Genomic DNA, 14,088 nt, shown 5'->3' on the forward strand with positions numbered 1-14,088 from the left:
AGGTGAGGGAAAAAAAGGAAGTAAACACTCCCCATACAAAATGTGTACACTTTTTTGCACCCACTTGTTAACTGTTTATGAATCGATTTTCACTAGTTTTTCACCACTAAACACTGTGTTTTATCGTTATTTAGCGTTTATAAGCGTTTTCGCACGATTTTAAAACACTTTTCACACACTTTAAAGTTTTTCCCCTTAATTTCTCCCGATTAAGGCGTTCACCGACACCCTTCGAAGTTTTACGGGCGCGGGGGGAAAAGGGGTGGGCGGAAAATTCCCGGAATCGCTTTTGAAAATTAAAGGCCCTTTGCCTCGACACCACTCACTGAAAATCGGAGTTTTCCGGCTTCACTTTCTAGTTTTCCTCGAATTTTTGCGTCTTAGCTCTTTAAGGGGAATCACCAACTTTGCCGGCACGTGGTGAGAGAACGGGTGGGCGGAAAAATTCCGGACCGGCAGAGAAAATTATTCCTGAATTTTTTCTACGTCCTCCACTGCTTATCCGAATTTTCCCTTACAGTTTTTTTATTTTTCACGAAAATATATTGAAAATGTCACTCTATTTTTGTTTGCCCATCACTACTGAATTTTGGCAATTTTTGCCCATCACTAGGCAAATGTCACCTTTGACGACCACGTTTTTTCCACCACTTTTTAACGCTATTTTATCAGTTTTTAACCGTTTTCCGTCCGGTTTTTTCACACAATCAAATAGCGGGCACTCTCACGCACATTTTAGTACCCCATCCGGCCTCCATAGGAGTAAAGATGAGGGAAAAAAAGGAAGTAAACACTCCCCAGACAAAATGTGTACACTTTTTTGCACCCACTTTTTAACTGTTTATGAATCGATTTTCACTAGTTTTTCACCACTAAACACTTTGTTTTATCGTTATTTAGCGTTTATAAGCGTTTTCGCACGATTTTAAAACACTTTTCACCTAAAAATTGAACAAATCACCACGAGCACTGCGAACACGTGCATTCACTCCAAATGACAGCTCACCGCTACAGGGAAACTGGCTTTTATTTTTTTTTAAATAAGAATTTTTTATTGAAATCTATCGATTATAAGCCTCAACAAAAAATCCACACTCCACCCCCTGACCGTTGCCCCGCGAGGGTTTTTTGGCCAGGGTGTATATGCAAAGTAGCATCGCGCATTTGTAACCTACTCTTATCGTTTCTTAACATATATACAAAATTTCTCTTTTCCTGAGTTCAAACCAATCTTCGAGTGCCTATCGAAGGCCGCTTACTATGGCTTCAAAGCCCTTCGTACTCTCATTGCGTTTTTTTTAAATTAACGTGCCGCTGTTTCTGCCTCCGTTGCCGCGGCTGCTTCAGCGGCAGAGAGGCCACCTGGTCGATTGCTGATTTGCTGCTCTGGAGCTGCTGGCGGAGAATCGTCCTCTTCGTCGCTGGACGAATCCGTGCCCTCGCCGTACAGCCATGCCAGGGAGGCCACAGTCCTTCGCCTCTCCCTGAATCTCGCGACTCGCTCGCGAATGGCTGCCCGGCGCGCAGCTGTTGTCGGCGATGGAGGTGGTGTTGGGGGCCGCCCACCTCGCTGTAACTCCCTCGCTCTCGCCCGTGCCGCGTTCCTCGCAACGTTCCGGCGCTGGTTACGAGCGACGGCCACCGAGTTGTCAGGGAGGTGTGCGGCTGACGGCTGGCCCTGCGCAGCCAACAGCTCCCTTTCCGCGTTCCAACCGTCCTGGAGCTCGTCCGTGACGCCGGCGACGAACTCACAGATGCTGCTCCAACGTTCCGGGTTCTCGAGCAGAGCGGCAACGAGACCTTCGGGGGTAATCTCGCTCATACTACCCGCCTCGAACAGCCTTCCGCGTTCAGTGGCGAACCTGGGGCAGCTGAAAACGGCGTGTTCCGCCGTCTCAGCGACGCCAGGACATCTGAGGCAGTCCAGGGACGACGTGAAGCCCATCCGGCACAGGTAGTCACGGAAAAAACCGTGACCGGACAAAACCTGCGCCAACTGGAACGTCACGTCTCCGTGTTTCCGTGACTGCCATGTCCTCACGTCAGGTATCACTCGATACGTCCACCGAGTGAACCGACTGGCGTCCTCTCTAGCAGCATCCGCGTCCCACTGCTGCTGCCACTGCCCGTAGGTACGGTCGCGCTCCATGTTCTTTACACTCGCTCTCGAGTGTTCGTTCGCAGGATCCTGCAGACGATGATGCACCCTGCTGTCCTCCTCGACCAGCAGGCATATCGGGATGAGACTGGCCAGCAGCACGGCCGTCTCTCCCCTCACCGTCCGGAAAGCCCGACACACCCGAATGGCCGTCGTCCTCTGCACACGCTGTACCAGTCTGCGACACTGTTGCAGCCGCAATCCCTCCGACCATACTGGGGCCCCGTAGCGAAGGATGGAGTCCGCTACGGCCGCCAGTAGTCGGGCACGCGACGACTTCGGGCCACTGTGGTTCGGCATGAGGCGCGTGATGGCTTCCGCAACCCTCATGGCCTTCGCTGCAACCTGCTGAACGTGCGGCAACCATGACAGGTGGTCGTGCAACCAAACTCCAAGATAGCGGATGGAGCGCTGGGATTGCACGACCACTCCCCCGATGTTGATGCTGACGACCGGATGACGCTTCAGGGTGGAGATGAGCGTCATTTCCGTCTTCTCCGGAGCCAACGAAAGACGATTCCGGTCCAGCCAGGTCGTGATCGCCGCGATGGCGCGTTCAGCAGTTGAGGAAGCGGCTTGGGGTGTCGTTGCGGGGACCAAGACTACAAGGTCATCGGCGTAGCCAATAACCTCGGCCCCCTCAGGCAACTGGACACCCAGGACCCCGTCGTATGCTGCGCTCGACGGGGCCCTCGCTGGTGTCGATAACCAGTCGCCGATCCTCGAAGTAGCTTTTCAGCATCCTCTGCAGCGACGACGGTACCCCCTTGTCCCTCAACGCGCTGGCGATGGCCTGCCAAGGCGCGGATTTGAACGCGTTGCGGATGTCCAGGGCAACCACCATCAGGCAGCGCTTGTCTCGGGCATTGGTACGATGAAAGGACATGGCCTTCCTGCCCGCTTCGACAACGCGCTGGATCGCACTGATGGTGGATCTGCCCCGCCGGAATCCGTACTGTTCGTCCGACAATCGTTCCGCATCTGGTTCCTCCAGGAACTCGTTCAGCCGGTTAAGGATTAGGCGCTCCAACACCTTGCCGAGTGCATCAAGCATGCACAGCGGCCGGTAGGAGGAGCTTTCCCCGGGAGGTTTGCCAGGCTTTGGCAGCAGCACCAAGCGCTGCCTCTTCCAGGGCGCTGGAAACGCACCCCGGTCCAGGCAGTCCTGATACAAACGGACGAAAACCTCCGGGTACTTCCTAATTCCCGTCTTAACCGCAGCATTGGGGATACCGTCCAATCCAGGCGCTTTCCTGTTCGCCATTGATCCCACGATGCTAAGCAGCTCGTCCGCGGTAACGGGGGTCAGCGATGTCCTCTGCTCTTCGGTGTCCGCACTCGGCAATTCGGAGTCAGGCCAGACAACAGGCGGATGAGTTGGAAACAGATCGTTGGCAATCTGTTCCAGTACGGCACGGTCTGTCTCCGGTGGCACAAAGCTGCCACGAAGGCGAGACATTACCACCCGGTAACCGGCCCCAAACTCATTGGTCTCCGCCTGTTGTATCAGCTCATCAAGCTGTGCACGCTTGCTGGCCCGGACAGCCTTCTCCACCGCTCTCCTCGCCGACCGATGATGTGCGGCCACGGCGCTGCGCTCCTGCAGATCGGTCGTACGAAGCATTCTCTCGTGCACAGCCGCACACTCCTCCCGAAGACGCAGAATCTCCGGGGTCCACCAGAAGAGGTCGCGATGGGGGTCACGATGTGACACAGTGACGCGCTCCATCGTGTCGTCGCATGCATCGAACATGGCGGCGACCATCCCCTCCTGGCTCACGGCTCGCTCCGGGAATCTGGCCGTCTGGAGTGCAGCTGTGAATGCCTCGACCGAAAACTGCGTCGTCTTCCATCTACGGCCAACGTGCCGGAAAGTGGTGGACGACGTTAAGGACCCCTGTCCCCGCTGACGATGATGCTGCTGCTGCTGCTGCTGCTGCTGTTGCTGCTGCTGCTGCTGCTGCTGCTGCTGCTGGTGCTGGTGCTGCTGCTGTTGTCGCTGCTGCTGGTCACGAGTTGGAGGCCCCACGGTGAAGAAGATATACCGATGGTCCGATGCCGTGTAGTGGCACGCAGCGGTGTCCACTGCCACCTCCCAAGTGTCCGGACGAGCGATGGATGCGCTCGCAAAAGACACATCCACGACACTGGGAGTGGCGACTCCGTTGCCCACGAACGTCGGGACCGAGCCTTGGTTCAGGACCACAAGGCCCAGCTGCCTGACGGTATCAAGCAGCTCTTCACCGCGCCAGGTAGAACGCTGGCTACCCCACTCCTCGTTCCAGGCGTTAAAATCGCCTGCCAAGACGATACGCGGGTGAGGTTGGGCCTCCAACTCCACCGCCTCCAGTAACTGCTCGAACTCGCCGGTGTTGAGACGCGGAGGGGCGTAGCAGCTGATGTAAACCACCCCTCCAATCTGCGCTGCTGCCAATCCGGGCATGGCACAGCTCCAGACCCGCTGGATTGGGAGGTGGCCGGTCGCCACCACAGCCGCTCCCCCCGACGAGTCGACCGCTCAGTTACCGCTACCATCTGGAGGCCGGTAAACCTCCGACAGCAACAGCACGTCGGCCCGCTTCGTGCGGGCTGTCTGCAAGGCCAGGTCCTGGGCGATGCGTCCACCACCCAGGTTGGCCTGCATCACCCGCATTACACCCGCCACTGCGGGTTCTGGCGGCACGATGAGTGGCCCACGCGATGGGGCCCCTGGCAGAATATGCACCTAGCCGCCGCGGTGCACTGGCTGATGCGGTGGCCTACCTCGCCACACTGCAGGCACTGACCCGACCGTTCAGCGGAAGCAGCGCTGAAGGTCAAGCGGCTTCTTCGGGACCTCACGGATGCCGCTTACACACTGGCACAGAGTAAGCTTCTGGCCAATCAGAAGCCGAGCCTTTCCGAGTGGAAGCCGCACTCGAGCCCGCTTCGTGCCATCGCGGAGCTCCCACAGCTCGACCCGCGCAATTCCCGGCTCCGCTCCTAGCTGCTGCTTGATAGCGAGCTCCTCGTCGCTCTCCTGGGCCAAGGGGTCGACGTTTGTGACGAGAACTTCTCCCATCTCCGTCACGACCCGGGCCACGCCATCCTCGCCGAGCGCCAGCTGAATGCGGCGAGCCAGCTCCGCGCTGTCCACGTTCTTGCGCAGCGGGACTATCAGGTGGCCTTGCGCGGTCCGACGCCCCATCCCGATGTCCGCCCGGACGTCCTGCAGCTCCTGAGACGTACGTAGTTTAACGTACATCTCAGTCCAGGTTTTGTTCGCACCCGGAACCACCGCGATGCGGTCGGGTCGTACACGACGCCCCTTGGACTGTTGTTGCTGCTGCTGCTGCGGACGCTGCTGCTGCTGCGGTGTGCGAAGCTGCGGTGGCACGTATCGCTCGCCTCGCTGCTGTTGCTGCTGCTGCTGCCACTGTTGCTGTCGTGGCTGCTGCTGCTGTCGCGGCTGCTGCTGCTGCTGCAATGCAGGCCATTGCTGCCGGGGCTGCTGCTGACGTGGCTGCAGCAGCGCAGACGTGGCTGTCGTGGTTGCTGTTGCTGCTGCTGCTGTGATGGCCGCTCGTTTCCTCCGCACTTGCCACGCTTGCGCTGCTGGCGCACCCACGAGCTGCTGCCCACCACTTCGGCATACGTGCGCTGCTCATTGGTGATGGCAGCGTAGTAGCCACGAGCGCTACTGCCTTCCACCGAATGCATCGACGCAACCGTCTGCGTACCCTGTCGGTACAGCTCCAGCTCCTTGCGCGTGCTGGATAGCTCTCCTATGAGCTGCGCAATTTGCGAAGTCAGACGGTCGAGGTTCGCCTGCATAACTGCCACTTGCTCGTCGCGGCTCTGCAGTTGCCGCAGCAGTGCCGCTACTGTGTCCGACGATGCAGGCTCCTTCTCATCCCTGGGCAGCTGAAGCCTCTCCACGATTACCCTGGGAACGACCGTCGTGTTCAAATCGTCCAAACACTCTTCATCCTCGCTGGAGATGCACATGTTCTCCTCCCCCAGCGAACATTCAATGGACATTTCTGTCGGTTTACGCATCATCCGTTCCTCCTGGGATGATACTACCGACGACGCTCTCGTCCGAGGGCGCAAAACGCGTGTCGCCGGGAGGTGGGCGTCATCTCCCAGCCCCGACGACATGGCTGGAACGACTACTGCCGTTTCTGTCCGGTTCACACGGCTTTATTCCAGCAGTTTTCTAACGGGTGGGTGAGAGGGGGGGATCAGGCTGGTTGACGGATTTCCGAATTATTTCATCTCCCGCCAGATGAAAAATGAGCTGCTTGTCACTCGCTCAAGTCACTGAGGTTCGTCGCTTTTGCTAACGCTCAAGTCACCGGGTTCGTTGCTTGTGCCGACACCCAAGTCTCCGGGGTCGGCACCCTGGCTCGGGTCCTGAGCCTTCCCTCCAGCCACCGGGCTCGTCACTTTCGGCTTTCCCCCAAGCCACCGATATTTGGGAGCACTTAGACGAGGGTGGGGTGGGTGGAAAATTCCAAAACCACACTGACAAACTGTCTCCTACAGCGATCCACACTTTCCTCCTCTTAGCTGAATTTTCCAACCACTAACAATAATTTTCCGCACACTTTAAAGTTTTTCCCCTTAATTTCCCCCGATTAAGGCGTTCACCGACACCCTTCAAAGTTTTACGGGCGCGGGGGGAAAAGGGGTGGGCGGAACATTCCCGGAATTGCTTTTGAAAATTATAGGCCCTCTGCCTCGACACCACTCTTTGAAAATCGGAGTTTTCCGGCTTCACTTTCTAGTTTTCCTCGAATTTTTGCGTCTTAGCTCTTTAAGGGGAATCACCAACTTTGCCGGCACGTGGTGGGAGAACGGGTGGGCGGAAAAATTCCGGACCGGCACAGAAAATTATTCCTGAATTTTCTCTACGTCCTCCACTGCTTATCCGAATTTTCCCTTAAAGTTTTTTTATTTTTCACGAAAATATATTGAAAATGTCACCCTATTTTTCTCTATTTTTCACGAAAATATATTGAAAATGTCACTCTATTTTTGTTTGCCCATCACCACTGAATTTTGGCAATTTTTGCCCATCACTAGGCAAATGTCACCTTTGACGACCACGTTTTTTCCACCACTTTTTAACGCTATTTTATCAGTTTTTAGCCGTTTTCCGTCCGGTTTTTTTACACAATCACATAGCGGGCACTCTCACGCACATTTAAGTACCCCTTCCGGCCTCCATAGGAGTAAAGATGAGGGAAAAAACGAAGTAAACACTCCCCATACAAAATGTGTACACTTTTTTGCACCCACTTTTTAACTGTTTATGAATCGATTTTCACAAGTTTTTCACCACTAAACAATGTGTTTTATCGTTATTTAGCGTTTATAAGCGTTTTCGCACGATTCTAAAACACTTTTCACACACTTTAAAGTTTTTCCCCTTAATTTCCCCCGATTAAGGCGTTCACCGACACCCTTCGAAGTTTTACGGGCGCGGGGGGAAAAGGGGTGGGCGGAAAATTCCCGGAAGCGCTTTTGAAAATTATAGGCCCTCTGCCTCGACACCACTCACTGAAAATCGGAGTTTTCCGGCTTCACTTTCTAGTTTTCCTCGAATTCTTGCGTCTTAGCTCTTTAAGGGGAATCACCAACTTTGCCGGCACGTGGTGGGAGAACGGGTGGGCGGAAAAATTCCGGACCGGCAGAGAAAATTATTCCTGAATTTTTTCTACGTCCTCCACTGCTTATCCGATTTTTCCCTTAAAGTTATTTTATTTTTCACGAAAATATATTGAAAATGTCACTCTATTTTGGTTTGCCCATCACTACTGAATTTTGGCAATTTTTGCCCATCACTAGGCAAATGTCACCTTTGACGACCACGTTTTTTCCACCACTTTTTAACGCTATTTTATCAGTTTTTAACCATTTTCCGTCCGGTTTTTTTACACAATCACATAGCGGGCACTCTCACGCACATTTTAGTACCCCATCCGGCCTCCATAGGAGTAAAGATGAGGGAAAAATAGGAAGTAAACACTCCCCATACAAAATGTGTACACTTTTTCCACCCACTTTTTAACTGTTTATGAATCGATTTTCACTAGTTTTTCACCACTAAACACTGTGTTTTTTCGTTATTTAGCGTTTATAAGCGTTTTCGCACGATTTTAAAACACTTTTCACACACTTTAAAGTTTTTCCCCTTAATTTCCCCCGATTAAGGCGTTCACCGACACCCTTCAAAGTTTAACGGGCGCGGGGGGAAAGGGGTGTGCGGAAAATTCCCGGAATCGCTTTTGAAAATTATAGGCCCTCTGCCTCGACACCACTCACTGAAAATCGGAGTTTTCCGGCTTCACTTTCTAGTTTTCCTCGAATTTTTGCGTCTTAGCTCTTTAAGGGGAATCACCAACTTTGCCGGCACGTGGTGGGAGAACGGGTGGGTGGAAAAATTCCGGACCGGCACAGAAAATTATTCCTGAATTTTCTCTACGTCCTCCACTGCTTATCCGAATTTTCCCTTAAAGTTTTTTTTTATTTTTCACGAAAATATATTGAAAATGTCACTCTATTTTTGTTTGCCCATCACTACTGAATTTTGTCAATTTTTGCCCATTACTTGGCAAATGTCACCTTTGACGACCACGTTTTTTCCACCACTTTTTAACGCTATTTTATCAGTTTTTAACCGTTTTCCGTCCGGTTTTTTTACACAATCACATAGCGGGCACTCTCACGCACATTTTAGTACCCCATCCGGCCTCCATAGGAGTAAAGGTGAGGGAAAAAAAGGAAGTAAACACTCCCCATACAAAATGTGTACACTTTTTTGCACCCACTTTTTAACTGTTTATGAACCGATTTCCACTAGCTTTTCACCACTAAACACTGTGTTTTATCGTTATTTAGCGTTTATAAGCGTTTTCGCACGATTTTAAAACACTTTTCACACACTTTAAAGTTTTTCCCCTTAATTTCCCCCGATTAAGGCGTTCACCGACACCCTTCAAAGTTTAACGGGCGCGGGGGGAAAAGGGGTGGGCGGAAAATTCCCGAAATCGCTTTTGAAAATTAAAGGCCCTCTGCCTCGACACCACTGACTGAAAATCGAAGTTTTCCGGCTTCACTTTCTAGTTTTTCTCGAATTTTTGCGTCTTAGCTCTTTAAGGGGAATCACCAACTTTGCCGGCACGTGGTGGAAGAACGGGTGGGCGGAAAAATTCCGGACTGGCACAGAAAATTATTCCTGAATTTTCTCTACGTCCTCCTTTGCTTATCCGAATTTTCCCTTAAATTTGTTTTTATTTTTCACGAAAATATATTGAAAATGTCACTCTATTTTTGTTTGCCCATCACTACTGAATTTTGGCAATTTTTGCCCATCACTTGGCAAATGTCACCTTTGACGTCCACGTTTTTTCCACCACTTTTTAACGCTACCCATGCGGCAATTCACCACGGTTAAATTCACCTACTCCTCGATCGCAGGATTTAGAGGGAAGGTCGGTTCATGTTTGTGCCTGACGGTCGATTGGTTTGGCATTTCAAAATGGCGTCCCAAAAAAAATTGGTTGACGTCCAAAAAATGTTGAACGTGCTCCACGTTTAATTGAACGTGCTCCGGGTCTTGGGCACATGGCACATGTGTTGTGCTGCTATTTGCCCTCTCTGTCCTGCCGAAGTGTTGTTGTTGTATTCCGTTCTCTGTTTCATCATACTTTTAGCGGGAGTTTGCTACGTCGGTATATCGTCTCATTCTGCTGCGTTGAATAGATGGGTGACTGGCTCTGTGAATAAAGTCTAGATATAACTGGATTTGAACACATACCTATTGCGTGCTGCTGCATTTTTCTGGTTCCGTGCGGCTTCGGTGTACTTCTGGTGAGGCTGTTCTTTCGTTATATCAACCAGCAGTGCAAGTGATGCGGGACGGTCATTCATCACAAGATTGTTTGTTCCACTTGCAGGCAGGGAGCTTCTCACCAAGAACAAGAACAACAACAACATCAACAGGAGAAATTTTGCAGTGGCTCGCGTATGTTGATTTGTGTTTCTAGTTGTCTAACTTTGTTAAAGGATTTGTATATTTCAGGAAAGGAGGATGGTGGTTTGCTGTGTAAATCTATCAAGAAACATCGCAAAATATGTACATACATAAAAGCTTCTGACGCACGTGGATCTCATGTTGACCAGAATGAGCGTCAGCGGAGGGAGGCGAGTTGAGTCGAATCAATGATCTGTTTCCGGATCTCCTTCCCACTCGTGAAATGTGTGAAAGTGTTAATAAAGTTGCATTTAACTGAAAGGGGCAAAGGTCTTCTTCAAAGGCACTCTCTCCCCGGGTCTTCCAAGATAGCCTGATGACGTCATTGGTCGCCAGCAGGTGTGGGATGAGTTGTGAAGAATGAATATGAAGATTTCAAACCATATATCCTATATGTTTTCTCACCCGTCGGGCACGAATTAGGAAAAGTTTATGCGCTTGATATATATTTACTAAGTAACTCCCGTCAAGGTCAGCTTTTGCGAGGAGTTTGGGGGGCGTTAAGACAATCGGCATTGCAACTCCATGGCATCATCGGGGAACCACTATACTGATCAGCGCTAGCCTTTGGTTCTATACAACCATCTGCCATTGGTTCTTACCCAGTTCTCTCAGCTTTGATTGTCCTGGTCCGTAGTGGCGGGTTTACCGTTAAGCTAACTGAGCGGCCTCGGGGGCCCAGGTTCGCAAGCCCATCCACACAAACGTGCATTTCCTTATGGGCGTTGCTCTTATCATAACAATTTACAAACATATGTAAAGGGGCCTGTGTCAAGTCCACTTCCGTCCCTGGTTCAGCCTCAAACAATCTGTTCAGCAGATTCGACAATCCATTCCGAATGTACCGTTCTGTTTCGCGCATTCATGTGACTTGATTCGTAGCTGGTGGTCCGTACTATCCAAAACAACTTATCCTTGTCCCATTCATCTTTCCCAGGCGGAAGGAAGTCCCGGGCAAGATACACTTTTCTTTCGGATTGTAGACCGGTAGATTCTTTCAACTAATAAATGTTCTAGTGTATGTGGATGGCTATTAAAACCGGTTTATTTTAAGAGTTTGAAGATGTTGTTTTGGCGCATTTATAACGCTATACGTGCTCACTTCACATTCCAGCTCCGAGGTATACCAAACGTGAAACATTTACCAGCAACGTCTACAACTGTTGTCTGATGAATGTTGTCGTCTGTTAGTTCTGGGTTCCCCTCCCCCATACAAAATGTGTACACTTTTTTGCACCCACTTTTTAACTGTTTATGAATCGATTTCCACTAGCTTTTCACCACTAAACACTGTGTTTTATCGTTATTTAGCGTTTATAAGCGTTTTCGCACGATTTTAAAACACTTTTCACACACTTTAAAGTTTTTCCCCTTAATTTCCCCCGATTAAGGCGTTCACCGACACCATTCAAAGTTTTACGGGCGCGGGGGGAAAAGGGGTGGGCGGAAAATTCCCGAAATCGCTTTTGAAAATTAAAGGCCCTCTGCCTCGACACCACTGACTGAAAATCGAAGTTTTCCGGCTTCACTTTCTAGTTTTTCTCGAATTTTTGCGTCTTAGCTCTTTAAGGGGAATCACCAACTTTGCCGGCACGTGGTGGGAGAACGGGTGGGCGGAAAAATTCCGGACCGGCAGAGAAAATTATTCCTGAATTTTTTCTACGTCCTCCACTGCTTATCCGATTTTTCCCTTAAAGTTATTTTATTTTTCACGAAAATATATTGAAAATGTCACTCTATTTTGGTTTGCCCATCACTACTGAATTTTGGCAATTTTTGCCCATCACTAGGCAAATGTCACCTTTGACGACCACGTTTTTTCCACCACTTTTTAACGCTATTTTATCAGTTTTTAACCATTTTCCGTCCGGTTTTTTTACACAATCACATAGCGGGCACTCTCACGCACATTTTAGTACCCCATCCGGCCTCCATAGGAGTAAAGATGAGGGAAAAATAGGAAGTAAACACTCCCCATACAAAATGTGTACACTTTTTCCACCCACTTTTTAACTGTTTATGAATCGATTTTCACTAGTTTTTCACCACTAAACACTGTGTTTTTTCGTTATTTAGCGTTTATAAGCGTTTTCGCACGATTTTAAAACACTTTTCACACACTTTAAAGTTTTTCCCCTTAATTTCCCCCGATTAAGGCGTTCACCGACACCCTTCAAAGTTTAACGGGCGCGGGGGGAAAGGGGTGTGCGGAAAATTCCCGGAATCGCTTTTGAAAATTATAGGCCCTCTGCCTCGACACCACTCACTGAAAATCGGAGTTTTCCGGCTTCACTTTCTAGTTTTCCTCGAATTTTTGCGTCTTAGCTCTTTAAGGGGAATCACCAACTTTGCCGGCACGTGGTGGGAGAACGGGTGGGTGGAAAAATTCCGGACCGGCACAGAAAATTATTCCTGAATTTTCTCTACGTCCTCCACTGCTTATCCGAATTTTCCCTTAAAGTTTTTTTTTATTTTTCACGAAAATATATTGAAAATGTCACTCTATTTTTGTTTGCCCATCACTACTGAATTTTGTCAATTTTTGCCCATTACTTGGCAAATGTCACCTTTGACGACCACGTTTTTTCCACCACTTTTTAACGCTATTTTATCAGTTTTTAACCGTTTTCCGTCCGGTTTTTTTACACAATCACATAGCGGGCACTCTCACGCACATTTTAGTACCCCATCCGGCCTCCATAGGAGTAAAGGTGAGGGAAAAAAAGGAAGTAAACACTCCCCATACAAAATGTGTACACTTTTTTGCACCCACTTTTTAACTGTTTATGAACCGATTTCCACTAGCTTTTCACCACTAAACACTGTGTTTTATCGTTATTTAGCGTTTATAAGCGTTTTCGCACGATTTTAAAACACTTTTCACACACTTTAAAGTTTTTCCCCTTAATTTCCCCCGATTAAGGCGTTCACCGACACCCTTCAAAGTTTAACGGGCGCGGGGGGAAAAGGGGTGGGCGGAAAATTCCCGAAATCGCTTTTGAAAATTAAAGGCCCTCTGCCTCGACACCACTGACTGAAAATCGAAGTTTTCCGGCTTCACTTTCTAGTTTTTCTCGAATTTTTGCGTCTTAGCTCTTTAAGGGGAATCACCAACTTTGCCGGCACGTGGTGGGAGAACGGGTGGGCGGAAAAATTCCGGACTGGCACAGAAAATTATTCCTGAATTTTCTCTACGTCCTCCACTGCTTATCCGAATTTTCCCTTAAATTTTTTTTATTTTTCACGAAAATATATTGAAAATGTCACTCTATTTTTGTTTGCCCATCACTACTGAATTTTGGCAATTTTTGCCCATCACTTGGCAAATGTCACCTTTGACGACCACGTTTTTTCCACCACTTTTTAACGCTACCCATGCGGCAATTCACCACGGTTAAATTCACCTACTCCTCGATCGCAGGATTTAGAGGGAAGGTCGGTTCATGTTTGTGCCTGACGGTCGATTGGTTTGGCATTTCAAAATGGCGTCCCAAAAAAAATTGGTTGACGTCCAAAAAATGTTGAACGTGCTCCACGTTTAATTGAACGTGCTCCGGGTCTTGGGCACATGGCACATGTGTTGTGCTGCTATTTGCCCTCTCTGTCCTGCCGAAGTGTTGTTGTTGTATTCCGTTCTCTGTTTCATCATACTTTTAGCGGGAGTTTGCTACGTCGGTATATCGTCTCATTCTGCTGCGTTGAATAGATGGGTGACTGGCTCTGTGAATAAAGTCTAGATATAACTGGATTTGAACACATACCTATTGCGTGCTGCTGCATTTTTCTGGTTCCGTGCGGCTTCGGTGTACTTCTGGTGAGGCTGTTCTTTCGTTATATCAACCAGCAGTGCAAGTGATGCGGGACGGTCATTCATCACAAGATTGTTTGTTCCACTTGCAGGCAGGGAGCT

The 14,088-nt window shown here is 49.7% G+C and overlaps 1 protein-coding gene across 1 annotated transcript in view; it reads right to left on the minus strand.

Moving 5' to 3' along the window:
• LOC126566709 (uncharacterized) overlaps nt 1–6,178 on the minus strand; it is a 63,743-nt gene extending 57,565 nt beyond the window's left edge. Inside the window, exon 1 of the mRNA XM_050223284.1 lies at nt 5,677–6,178. Within this exon, the coding sequence (XP_050079241.1) occupies nt 5,677–6,178 (502 nt within the window). The remainder of the gene's footprint in view (nt 1–5,676) is intronic.
• Between the last annotated feature and the right edge of the window lie 7,910 nt (nt 6,179–14,088).

Source organism: Anopheles maculipalpis (assembly GCF_943734695.1).
Source record: "Anopheles maculipalpis chromosome X unlocalized genomic scaffold, idAnoMacuDA_375_x X_unloc_2, whole genome shotgun sequence".
Taxonomy (NCBI): Eukaryota; Metazoa; Arthropoda; class Insecta; order Diptera; family Culicidae; genus Anopheles; species Anopheles maculipalpis.